The 13827-nt window shown below is 46.8% G+C and overlaps 1 protein-coding gene across 1 annotated transcript in view; it reads right to left on the reverse strand.

Annotated features, from left to right (window-relative positions):
- Positions 1–350: 350 nt before the first annotated feature.
- The window catches only part of Thsd4 (thrombospondin type 1 domain containing 4), a 533316-nt gene continuing 519839 nt past the window's right edge, over positions 351–13827 (reverse strand). Inside the window, exons 14-17 of the mRNA XM_028774578.1 lie at positions 11667–11840; positions 7225–7404; positions 5339–5483; positions 351–1036 (exon numbers count right to left, since the gene is read on the reverse strand). Of these exons, the coding sequence (XP_028630411.1) occupies positions 894–1036; positions 5339–5483; positions 7225–7404; positions 11667–11840 (642 nt within the window). The 3' untranslated portion in view covers positions 351–893. The remainder of the gene's footprint in view (positions 1037–5338; positions 5484–7224; positions 7405–11666; positions 11841–13827) is intronic.

A 13827-nucleotide genomic window follows, 5' to 3' on the forward strand; every position in this document is an offset into this window, starting at 1 on the left:
TCAGTACGAGTTGTGGCCGAGGGAAGGGGGTCAGGGGTGCGGACATCTTGAACGAACTAAGCGCTCATTTGAGGCAGCACTTGGGGACAGAGGAAGGGTCTCAGAAGCCTGGGATGTTCATAGAATGAGAAACTTCTTGGCTTCCTGGTCAGACAGGAAGTCCCTATTTGTCTTTCAGACTCTAGGTCCTGACCAGAGCCCAGACTGGTCACCGGAGGTGCTGTGGGGTGAGGCTTGTGCTAAACCATCTGGGGTAGGCACTTAGCCTTGTCCCCAAACAACAGCTCAGTCACCCTAGTAGATCCTCAGTCTCCTTGCTAGTAAAGTGGGAGCACATATTCACCCCCTTGCCTCCCATTCTGGGACACTGCAGCCTCCAGGGAGCTAACGTCTGAGAATGTGTGTACCTGCTAAACAAGAAAGCACTCTATGGTGAGATACCTCTGTTCCCGGGGCAGGAAACTGTCCATTGTCTTTAAGAATGGCATTGGACACAGCTGGGCTGAGGTAACAGAGGTGCACAGGTCTCAGCAAGGTTTGTCGGTGCCGCAGGATGGGGTGCTGCCCTCTCTTGACTTTCCAAGGGCGTTCTATTTTTGGACAGGCCAGTAGTACCAGGAAGGAGGCTGTGCTTGGTCAGTGGTCCAGCTGCCTTGGATGGCAGCAGGCCTGGAGTTGGGATGAGAGCTGTATGCTTGATTTTCAGAAGGCATCATCAGCAGGTACCAGGACCCAAGGAAGGTCGTCATCAGGATAGGGCAATGCTCAAAGGGACAGCCATGGCTTTCTAATCCTGGGTACCATGTGGTACGCTTTATGAAGGTGAGAATGGGGTCCCGGTGGAGCAACAACCAGCCAGGTGCACTGGTTGTAACCCCAGGAGGGCAGGAGTGTTATCGGCTCCCCAGAAAGCCTGTGTGTCTGTTGGCCACTCGGGTGCAAGAGGCACAGCAGGCGGTCTTGTAGTAGTTGTAGACACAGAGGCGCGCCTGGACCACCACGTTGCAGTTGTAGTACTTGTCCTTGCAGTTTTCATCTACGGTGGAAGAGAACAGAAGAGATTCCTGAGCCCAAGAGGCAGCCAGGACCAGCAGGAAGAGAGAAGACACAGCACTTCACATGGGCCCTGTTCCTGTGTGTGTGTGTGTGTTTGTGTGTGTGTGTGTATGGATGTATGTGGGGGTGTATGGATGTGTATATGTATATATGTGGGGTACATGTATTTGTTTGTATGTATGTATGTATGTATGTATGTATGTATGTATGGGTCTAGGTGTGTCTGTATGAGTCTGTGTGAAAACACGCAGAAACCAGCGTAGGATGTCAGAGATGTCAGGGAGGGGCCTTGTTAGGGCTCAGTAGAAATAGGAAGGCGTTGAGAGAGGATAATGAGGGATATAAAAGTGACCTCCAAATATTAAATATGTATATGAGCCTGTCAAAGAATGATAAAGGAAAAAGACATTTGAGAAATAAGGTGAAGAGCGGATTTGGAAGACAGCCAATGACTCTGGCCTCCACATATATGCTCATGCGTGTGGGCAGAGACAGAGGGAGGAATGGGGGGAGAGACAGAGACAGACAGACAGACAGACAGACAGACAGATGGGGGGTGGGGGAGGGAGAGAGGGAGAGAATATATGTGTCCAGGGATAGTGGGCATGTCTGTAATCCCAGCACTTGAGAGGCCGAAATTTGAATTTCAGGAGTTCAAGGTCAGCCAGGGTAGCATAGTAAGACCCCGTCTCAAACAAATAATAATAGTGACCATGATGAAGATACTGGACAGGGATGACAAACACCAGATGAGGGTTTCCTCCCAGAGAGAGGCAAGGAGAGGACGATGCGCCATTTTTTAATTCTTGTTAAAGTAAGTTTAGCTGGTGCTGTGTGCATGGGTGTGGGGTGATTTACCTGAGCATGGGTAGCTTATAGTGGCTACACCACCAAAGAAAGTGGCTCCTCCTCAGCCACCACAGATAACATATACAGCTCCTTAGTCTCCGCTCAGCCTTCCTCCTCCACCTAGATTTCTCGTCACTGAACCAGGACCTCACTGATTGGCTAGTCAGGTTAGCCAGCTCCCTGTCTCCCCTTCCCCAGGGCTGGGGTCACCCAGCTATTATGAGGGTACTGCGGGTCTGAACTCAGGTCCTCCCGCTTGTACAGCAAGTACTTTACCCACTGAGCTACCTCCCCTGGCCCCTGTGATAGTTTGTTTATTTTTAAAAAAGATCTATCTATCTATCTATCTGCCTATCTATCTGTCTGTCTATCTGTCTGTCTATCTATCTACTGTAGAGTGCTCTATCTGCATGTACACCTACATTCCAGAGTTAGGATCTCATTACAGATGGTTGTGAGCCACCACGTAGTTGCTGGGAATCGAACTCAGGTCCTCTGGAAGAGCAGCCAGTGCTCTTAACCACTGAGCCCTCTCTCCATCTCCCATTTCTCTTTAACCAACCACCGTGACACCTAAATTTAAGAAAATGTAAATATTCACATAGCTCCTAGCCACTTTTTTTGGAATTGAATTTATGCATCTGTTTCTATCACTAGAGAGGGTAGCCACGTGAATATATGATGTATGCATTTCCCATTGGTGGACGTTTCTTTCCATTTTTTTTCCTGTTATAAATAGTGCTCTTTTAAGTGAATTTTTAAGTGTTCTTTCTGAGTTTTAAAACACATCCAGCCTTACTCGATGTGATGGCTGCCCTCCAAACTATGGGAAGCTATTTGTATTTCTCTTGGCAGAACAGCGGAATTCCATTTTGGGGGTTGGTGGGGGATGGCAGGGCAGTGGGAAGAAGACAGGGTGTCATGTAGCTTCAGCTGGCCTTGATCCTGGAGAATGAGAAGTCCTAATCCTCCTGCCTCCATCTCCAGTGCTGGGTACCACCATACATGGTTTATGCTGTGCTGGCAATCAATCCCAGGGCACTGTACATGCTAGGCAAGCACTCTGTAGCTGAAGAGCACCCCCAGGTCAGCAGAACTGTCCCCCACCGTGGGCTGTATTTGTGTTTGTCTAGTGAATGCTAAACTCTTCCTGTGAGGTGAACACATTGTATCAGTGTTTGCTGCTCAGGCCCCCCTTTGCTGCGGACAGCTCTCCTTTTGCCTGGGAACTCACAAGTTCTGTCTACGCCATAGATCTGGTCTTCACCGGTTGCCGTGTTGCTAGCATCTCTCTACACTTGTAGCTCCTCTTGACACAGCTTTTATGATGCCATGTGATCAGCAGACACTTGATGTTGTAATGTTATTGGCATCGTAGTGGTTTCCCTTGTAACCACTCTGGGGTTTTCATTTAAGAAATTCTTCCCTACTCTTAAGATAAAACATCCCCCCCTCCCAAGTCTTTCCTTAAAGTTTAAATTTTCTGATTATATTTATTTCCTTAATTCTTCAGGAATTGGTGAAGGTGGTGGTGATTGTGTGTGTGTGTGTGAGTGTGTAAGAGTGTGTGTATGCACGCTCACAAGCACACGTGTGTATTGAGAGGCAGGGATTCAATATTGCTGTTTTTCCATATATGTAAGCGTATAGGAACTATTTTATTATCATTTGACAGCACACCCTTTCCTCAGGCTCCTGTGCTAACTCCACCAAGTACCAAGCATCCTTGGTTTATTTGGAAACTTCCTGTTGTTTGCTTTTACCTGTTCACCTCTCCTTGTGCTGGCATGCCTTTGTTTGTGGCAGACTAAGTCCCTTAACGCTGTTATCCTCAAAACTTCCCTGGATAGTCTTTGCTGTTATTCGATATAATCAATTTGATATATCCGATACATATTTGATATATCCAATTTAAAAGATCCTGTATGGATTTTGACTGATATCACGAGAGGGCTGGGAAGAAGGCTCAGGTGCTACCGTGTAGGTGTGAGGACCCAAGTTTGAGTCTCAGGACCCACATGGAAGAACTGTGCATGTAGCGTAGCTTGTAATCCTGGGCTGGGAGAATGGGACAGGGAGATCGCTGAAGTTTCCTGCAAGCCAGCCTACATCAGCCAAGCACAGGCCAGTGACAGACACCAGCTTAAATAAATAAAGAAGGGAGAGGGTAAGGAAGAAGAGACATAAGAAAATACTTGAAACACATCCTAGGAAAATATGCTACAATTAGTATGAAGGACTCTGTAGGCAGGAGGCTTCAAAATAAATATTGATAGAATTCCCGTGTCTGGGTTGTGCACACAAGCTATTTACTTATTTGTCTTGGCAACACCACACAGTTGAAGTGATTTAAATTTGGATCATTAATTGTTCCTCGAATCGCTTTTGAAAAGGTTGCATTTAAAACACAACACTGAAAAAGAAAGTCGTCTCAGGCACGCAGACATGGGTAATTAAAGACGGATAAAACTGCCAGATCCTTGGCATTGACTGTACAGACTTCGAAGCAAGGCGTGGCTGCCATAACCAGTTTGTGTATTCTCGGGACTCATCTCTCAGCCAGCACACACTTGTCCAAACGATTCTCACTAATAAGATGCGAGAGGGCTTTGTTCTGAATTGAGTTTTATGTGTCCCTGACTGGCCTTGAGCTTGGTATTGGAAGATGCTGATCTTGAGAACTTCTGATTCTCCTGCCTCAGCCCTGGAGTGCTGCAATCACCGGCACTCACCACCATGCCTGGTTTATGTGGCGCTAGGATCAAACCCAGGGCTTTGTGATTCATTCTGACATTCAGCCCCGGTCTATGATTTTTCTTTAAAAACTACTCTGGTTTCATCTTCCAGACTTAGCTATGGTATCTTCTCAAGGGAGGAAAACCTATGTCATTTCCAACATAAAATCCAATAAAGAGGAAGAAAAGGAAATTGTAAGGTTAACAGACTGGAATATATAAGTAAATCTTGATAATCATCTATGTGTCTTTAAATGATTCTCAAAGCTAAAGTTAAAAATGTCCAAACCAAGCCGGACAGTGGTGGTGCACGCCTTTAATCCCAGCACTTGGGAGGCAGAGGCAGGTGGATTTCTGAGTTCGAGACCAGCCTGGTCTATAGAGTGTGTTCCAGGACAGCCAGGGCTACACAGAAAAACCCTGTCTCGAAACAAACAAACAAACAAACAAACAAACAAAATGTCCAAACCAGTAGCACACATTATGAGACACAGAGGACATCTCAGTGTGTAATAGTCTTAAACTATGAAATTATAACATCAAAGCATCCTGACCCCCAACCGTTGCACCCCTACCCCCAGACACACTGCTGTGGCTGTGCACACGATCCCAGAGAACCGGCTCAGCCATTTCACCCTGGATAAGTTGACAGAGCAAGAGGAGGCTTGTTTCTCTTCAGGGGGGAGCCCCAAACTCACCAACTTCAGGGACACAGTCCTGAGGGTTACAAGATTCTCTCTCTTCTGGTTTCAACTGGGGGTCGCAGAGGCTACCTGGGGTCATGTCATCTGACAGGCACCGAACTTCCCGTACCCGGAATCCGCCCTGACAGCTCTTGGAGCACTGTGGGGCAAACAGAGAGAAAGCGTCAGACTTCTCAGCAGCCTGTTAGGTCCTTGCACCAGGGAGGATAATCAGGGGAAACTCAAACATCCCCTAAAAGGGAAAATAAGCACTAAAACATACATCCACGCGACACCTAGCAGGTTGGCTACCCGGGTCCTGTCTGCCCCCCTCCCACGCCCACTCCTTGCTTGCACTGTTTTGAGTGAATTCTAGTCTCCCACCACACCTTCCATAATATTTTATGGCTCCAAAAGGAAGGAGCCTTAGAAACGGACCACTGCTGTGCCTTATCGTCTTCATACTTATGCATCTACTATTTCTAGTCTCGTTTTAAAAAAAATTGGTGAATCTTTCAGATTTTAAAAATAGTTTTTTTGTTTTTTTTTTTAAATCAGGGTCAGGGTGGAGGAAAGCCAGACACGGGTAGGCATGGAATGTATTGCCTAAGTGTAAGACATTTCCAAATGATAAATACGAAGTATTATTAAAAAAAAAAAACTAAACAAAACAGGGGCTGGAGAGATGGCTCAGAGATTAAGAGCACTGCTGTTCTTCCAGAGGACCTGAGTTCAACTCCTGAGTCCCCGCATGGTGGCTCACAACAGTCTGGAGCTCCAGCCCCAGGAGAGCTGATGCTCTCTCCTCTGCATGGAGGCAGTACACAGCCATATATGCAGGCAAACACCCATACACATAAGATAAAAGAAAACACGAAATTAAAATAATAATAATGAAAACTAGGATCTGTATCTCAGTTATACACTGTAGTTATAATTCTTAATCTAAGCCTGCAGGTCTCCCTTCCGTCACCTTATACTTGTTTATTTTTAATGTTTAAAAATTAAAACAAATTTTCTTTGAGACAGGATCTCACTGTGCAGCCCTGACTTGGCTTGGAGTTCACTCTGTAGACCAAGCTGGCCTGGAACTCATGGAGATCAGCCTGTCTCCCGAGTGCAGGGATTAAAGGTGAGGGCTACCACAGCTGCCGTGATTATTTCTTTTTAATTACATGTATTATGTGTGTTTGCAGGTTCCATGGCCTATGTGTAGAGGTCAGAGAACAACTTGTGGGAGTTGGTTCTGCCTTCCACCATGGTTCTGCCTTTTCACCATGTGAGTCCCAGAGATAGAACTCAGGTCTTCAGGCAGCTAAGTGCCTTTATGTGCTGGGCCTTCTCACTGTTACTTCATTTTTATTAATTTAAATTTTTTTAAATTAATTAAAATATTTAAAACAAAAATATTATTGTTTTTGGAGGCAGGGTCTCATGTAGACCAGGCTAGCCTCAGCTCCCAATGTAGCTGAGGATGGTCTTGAATGTCTCCTTATTGTTTTGAAAATGTTTAGTTATTTTCATCCCTTCCTACCTTTACTCAGCCCTTCCTACTTCCACGGACCCCTTTCCTCTCAACAGGTCCCCTTCCTATTTTCATGTCTGGTTCGCGTGTTTGTTTGTGACCCACTTTAATCAGGGTTGCTTGCATGAACATGGTGGGGGGAAATTTATCAGTGACTAGATAGAAGGAAGTGAGTGCCCCTCCCCTGGCAACCCTTAACTGAGAACAGCTCCTCAGAGAGGGGTGGGACCTCAGGAATCCTTTCCCCACAAGGAATACAGCATCTCTTCATGGGATGGGCCCAGGAGCCTCCCCAGAGTCATCTAGGGACCATTGTGACTTACCATGCTGGGCCCAGGAGTCTCCCCAGAGTCATCTAGGGACCACTGTGACTTACCATGCTCCATTCTGTGCTAAACCATTTAGCTCCACAAGGCTTGAGGTGGCAGGCCTGCTGGCTCGGGGGCTTCTCCAGGAAGGAACACTCATAAGGGTCTAGCACTTCAAAGGTGTCTTCATTCTTCCTAACACAGATCACCTCCCTCTGCTGTGTCCCGCTGCCACACTCGACAGAACACTGGAGAAGAAGCAGAGACAGATGGGTGTCACATGACACAAAGGGGGACAAAAACCACACTCATGGAGGGACATCCTTAATTTCTCCACAGAGGCATATGAGAAAGAGCAAGACAGAGGATACAAGAATGGAAAATGGGGCTGGAGAGATGGCTCAGTGGTTGAGAGCACTGGCTATTCTTCCATAGGACCCAGGTTCAATTCCCAGCACCTACATGGCATCTCACAACTCTCTGTAACTCCAGTCAGAGGGGTTCTGACACCCTTAGTCACAGCTGCAGGCAAAACACCAAGGCTCAGAAAAAAAAAGCTGGCAGAGGCACTGGTAAAACCCACTGTTGATAGGGAATACAGAGGCTGTAGGCAAAATGTCCGCCGAATAACCTAGAAGACCCTAGTTCAGATCCTGAGTACCCATGTCAAAAGCGAGTGTGGCTTTTAGTGTTGGGAGGCAGAGACTGGAGGACCCTGGAGGCTCACTGGTCAGCCAAGGCTAGTCAACTAGTGAGCTCCAGGGTTACAGGGAGAACTTGTCTGAGAAAATAAGGCAGATGCAGATGAAGGAGACACTGGCAATGGCCTGTATGTGATGGTGCAACCGATACCTGATCCCTGCTGCAGCCACGCCCATGGGACTGCACCAGCACCAAGGCTCAGAGAAGGTGGGCCAGGGCCTGGGTCTCAGTGGGTTCTCAAGGACACGGTGCGACACTCCAAAGATAGATCCATTTTTTTCTGTGGGTGATAGCAACCTGGGGCAGAGGCGGTGATGTTTGCAGGGGTGACAACAGCCACACCACTTGGAGTCTTTCCCACTCCATACTGTATTTCTCCCCAGAGGGGCAGTGCTGTAGTTGCTGAGCTGGCAGTCCCACAGCAGCGGGCACAACTGCTCCCATCCTGTTCATGGTTCCACGTCTGCTGTGTGAACGTGGGCCATGGTGTAGCTTCTTGGCACACTGCCAGGGGCAGAGGCCTGGCACAGCTGCCAGGTAAAAAAATTAATAAGCACAGAGAGAGCGCGAGCGGTTCTGAGTTTGACTAAGTGCTTCCCACTGCCAGCCATGGGTGATACCTCTGTGATGGCTAACCTTGGCTGTCAGCTTGACACACCTGGGAAGAGCGAGCTTCAGTTAAGGAGTGGCCTCCATCAGATTGGCCTGTGGACATTTTCTTGAGTGTTAATTGATGTAGGAGGACCCAGCCCACTGCGGGCGGTACTATCCCTAGGCAGGCGGGCCTGGGCTCTATAAGAAAGGTAGCTGACTCTGAGCCTGAGGGAGCCAGTAAGCTTCTTCTGAAGTGCCTTGCTTAAGCTCCTGCCCTGACCTCCTTCGATGATGGACGGTGACCTAGAAAAGCATCGAAAGAAACGGACCCTCTCCTCCCCAGTTTGTTTTTGGTCCAAGTGTTTTATCATAGCAGCAGGAAAGCAAAGTAAGAGATATATCCTAGCAGCCCATGGAGGTTGGCATTTGCCTCTGTGATTGAGACAAGGAAACAGTCTCAGGGAAGTGAAATTATCTTATCAAGTCAGGAACCCCTTAGATTGGAGCTGGGTTCAGTTATGTCAGCATCTACCAGGGATGCCCATGAGAACAGCCCTGGAAATACTCCAACCCAGTCCTCTGAATCTTCTGAATTTTACAGATTTTATCAGTCAAAGTAGAAAAAGTCTAAGGAAAAAAAAAACCATTTCCCCATACTGTCTACATAAAACCAATTCATTTAAATAGTTGAGATGATAAAATTATATATTTTTTTCATAATAGGGTGTCCTGTAGCCTAGGCTGGCTTCAACCATGTAGCCTAAGATGATTTTGAACTTATGATCTTTCTGCCTCTAGCTTCCAAGTTCTGGAATTACAGACATGCACAAACATGGCTGATTTTATTAGTGCTGAAGACTGAACCTGGGGCTTCATGTATGTTAGGCAAATTGCCACCTGAAGCACTCCTGCGTGAATATGAAAATATATATACACACACATATATATAAAATGTGTGTGTGTAGGCTTTACCTGCATGTATGTATTATGAACCCACAGAACCAGAAGAGGGTATCGGGTCCCCTGGAACTGGAGTTAAGGATGGCTGTGATTCTCCCACATGTACAAGGAACTGAACTCAGGTCTCCAGTAGGAGCAGCAGTGCTCTGAACTGTCAGCCATCCCCAACATCCCTCCAGCACCAGGTCTTGCCTTTTCATACTCTGTGACTGGCTACTGTATATGTGCACCTTAGATACTCTAATGATTGTTGTCGTTATTGTTGTTTTTATATGTTTTTGAGACAGTATCATATGTAGATGTGATATCCATGTCATATTTTACCGGGTAAGGTCAAATGATAAAATCCTGAGATCAGGAGCATTCTTGTTGAAGAATTTTTTTTTCCCTTTGAATAATTGCTTTTTAAAAAATGCATTTTGAGACAAGTTCTCATGATGTATTCCTGGCTCTTCTGGAACTCACTATGTAGACCAGGCTGTCCTTGAACTCACTGAAATCTACTGCCTCTGTCTCAGGGGGTCAGGACTAAAGGCGTGCACCACCATGCCCAGCTGACGATTACATCCTTAAAATAGATCCACATGGTGGGATGACTGAGGAAAGACGAATGGTGTTTTCTGCCTCCTGCCCTTTGCTGTCAACTTGCTTTCCAAAGGGCCTGTATCAGTTACAGGGAAAGGCCGGCCAATTTTATCAAGGTCTGTCTTTGAAGCTACTTTAAAAAATTCTTCCGGAGCCAGCGTCTGGATACTGTGCACATCATGACCTTCAGCCAAAGTCCTTGGAGAAGCAGCCAGCCCTGGGAGCCAGAGCTAAAAGGGCCAAGAACTCAAATCCAGGCAGGCAGTGGGGGTGGGTAGGATAGGGGCTATGGCAGAGCCGTCACTGGGATGGCTCTCTAGATTTTTCTCAGGGGTTCATATTCAATGCTGGAACAAGGAGGGAAATCAGCTCAGTGATTTGTAAGTTACTTTAGTTTAGTATCTGCTCCTTATAACATAAACTTCCAGCTTTAAAACAAATTGTGGTGAGCTGGTGAGATGGCTCAGTGGTTAAGAACACTGGCTTCTCTTCTAGATGTCCTGTGTTCAATTCCCAACAACCACATAGTGGTTAAGACCATCTATAAAGGGATCTGATGGCCTCTTCTGGCATACATGTGTACATGTAAACTGAGCACACCAATATAAACAAACAAACAAGTATCTGTGTATATGATGTATGTGCATATGTGTGTGAGTGAAGGCAAACATGTACCATGCTGCATGTCTGGAGGTCACAAGTTTGCACAGGACCTTCACATTCTGCTTTGAGGCAGGGTCTCTTGCTGTTCGCTCTCTTGCTGTATTCCAGGCTGCCTGGCTTGCAGACCTCCATGGATTCTTCTGTCTCCCTCTCCCATCTCAGCTGGGAAGTACCGGGATTACAGACATGTGCTACCGTGTCGGCTTTCACATGGCTTCTGGGGAATCTAAACACAGGCCCTCGTGCTTGTGAGACAAATACTTTATCCAATCTCTCAGGCCCCTATCTCCGTGTATATATATATATATTTAGTTTTTCAAGACAAGGTTTCTCTGTGTTGCCTTGACTGTCCTGGAACTCACTCTGTAGACCAGACTTCTTGAACTCAGATCCACCTGCCTCTGCCTCCGGAGTGAGGGGATTCAAGTTGTGAACCACCATGCTTGGCCCCAACTCCGGGATTTTAAAAGTCAGTTTCTGACACTGTTGAGTACTAACAAACCACCTAACAGTAATGACACAGCAGCTGCCACCGCCTGCTGCATTTACTGTATGTCAGGCTTCTCATGTTCATTCCCTGAGACACAGAGATTTGCTTTGTTCACTGATGTAGCTCACATGCTTAAGTGAGCACGCAGTAGGTGCACACTGAACCTTCTTGGCGGAACAAGGTGCTTAACTCAGCACACAGTAGGTGCACACTGAATCTTGTTGACTGAACAAGGTGCTCAAGTGAGCACACAGTAGGTGCACACTGAACCTTCTTGGCTGAACACTTAACAAGGTGCTTAACACAGTACATAGTAGGTGCACACTGATCTTGTTGGCTGAACAATGTGCTTAGGTGAGCACGCAGGGAGGGTGCACCTTGCTGAATGACCCACCAAGAACATTACAGCTTTTGGCAGGCAGCTAGTAGCGTAGCCAGATTTGGAGCTGTCTTCTAACCCCTCTGTTACATTGCTTCTTCCGGGGATGGCAGATGTACCCAGCTCTGACTACCCACCTGACTCCAGCTGCCAGCGAACCACTCCACTTTGCCTGTGCAGGGCCCATTGTCACATGGTGTAGCCTCCGCTGGCCTGTTGTTCCCGCAGCCTTCCAACGGCAGACTGCTGACGTGGTTGGTCATGCACACCACGGAACGTGTCCTCACTCCAGTTCCACACTCGGCTGAGCACTGTGAGACAGAAGAAAGGACGTATTAGTGGGGTCCTTGCAGGTCCTGGGGATACTTCCAAATGATGCCAAGGACTTACCGTCCCTCCAGCTCTCTCTTCTATAGATATCTGACAAGCTTTTGCCACTCAGGACAGACTCCATGATGGGAGTATCCTCCTAATCTATTGCTTTTGCCTTCTAGGGTTTTAGTTACTCACAGACACATGTTTGTATGTGTTATGTGGGAAACTCTAGAAACAAACAATTCGTCAATCTTAAGTGGTCCCGACTATCCCATTCTTCAGGACATATGTCCCAGTATTCCATCCTGTGACCTGTTCTAGATAGTCAGCGTTGCTGCAGTCCCATGACCACATGAGAGGCTCTGACAGCACATGGTCCCCTCTTCCTGGATGTTCTCTCCTTCACTAGGAAACACCAGAAGCTTGAGGGCCGGACTTCAGTGCCCTTTCCTCTGAAGCATCCTTGCCTGCCCCTTTTAACATACTCTTCGCCACCTTTGAAGTCACGTGGTTCTCTACCCACTCTCTTCCTTTGTTTTTTTTTAAATTGTTTAAAATTTTTGTGTGTAAGCCGGGCAGTGGTGGCGCATGCCTTTAATCCCAGCACTTGGGAGGCAGAGGCAGGCGGATCTCTGATTTCGAGAGTTCGAGGCCAGCCTGGTCTACAGAGTGAGTTCCAGGACAGCCAGGGCTACACAGAGAAACCCTGTCTTGAAAAACAAAAAAACAAAGAAAACAAAAAATTTTTGTGTGTAAATACAGTGCATAAGTATGTATATATGCTTGTGTGTGTGCATGTGTGTGTGTGTGTGTGTGTGTGTGTGTGCACAGGCAGGTGGGGGCCTGAAGTTCATGTTGGTGTGCCCTCCTCAACTACTCTCTACCTTATTTTTTTGGGTCAGGGGCTCTCACTGAGCGGGAAGCTAACTCATTTAGCCACAGTGGCTGAGCAATGAGCCCCAGGGATCTATCCCTCCAGTGCCAGGCGCTGTAAGAAAATTCTTTCCCTTAGAGATGGGGAGTTGGTTGTGAGATGATCAGTTAACTAACCTTCCTCTAATCTCACTTCTCCTCATGTCTCTGTCATTCCCACACTTATGTCCCCTGATAGCCACACCCCTTTCTCTCACTGTTACTCCACTATGTATACATGAGCCCTCCAGATAAGCTTCCCTTCTGTGGTCTTCCCTTCTTTCCTTTGTCACAAATCAAATCTATATACAGTTGTCTAGACAATCTTTTGTTAGTTCAAGCACAGGCTGAAAGTCAGAGAGCGTATGGGTAGAGGTAGTCCCCCCCTCCCCCAGGGTCACGCGCTGTTCCTATGACTTTAGCTCTGTTCGTACCGTTGTAAGAATTCTGAGACACTGAGTCAATTCCTTGGGTTTAAAAAACCATTTGTTACAGTAAGTGGAATAATCCAGGCTGGAGACACGTTTGTTCTAGCCCCGTGTGGTCTGACGTGTGGTCACAACTGTACAACTCAAGGTCTTTAACATCTCTTGTGAAGAATAAGAAGTAAAGTCATGACAGTTGGAGAGATGGCTCAGAAGTACTAGAGCTTGCTAGCTGGGCATGGAGGTGCCCACCTTTAATCCTAGCACCTGGGAGGCAGAGGCAGGCAGAGCTCTGTGAATTTGAAGCCAGCCTGGTCTATACAGTGAGTTCTATGTCAGAACTACATAAAGAGGCTCTATCAAACAAAACAAAACAAAACAAAACAAAACAACAAAAAACAAACACCAAGTGCCAGCTGCTTTTGCAGAGAACCTAAGTTTGGTTCCAGCATCCACACTGAACAGATCACAGCTGCGTATAACTCTAGAGTCATAAAACATAATGCCCTCTACTGTCATCTGTGGCCGCCCATACACATGGCATCCACACACATACACACATGTATTCTTACATGTAAACATAGCACCTTTACACATATACATACACATGGCATCCACACACATGCACATGGCATCCACACACATG

This window comes from Grammomys surdaster, unplaced genomic scaffold (assembly GCF_004785775.1).
Source record: "Grammomys surdaster isolate TR1022 unplaced genomic scaffold, NIH_TR_1.0 241, whole genome shotgun sequence".
In the NCBI taxonomy this organism is placed as follows: Eukaryota; Metazoa; Chordata; class Mammalia; order Rodentia; family Muridae; genus Grammomys; species Grammomys surdaster.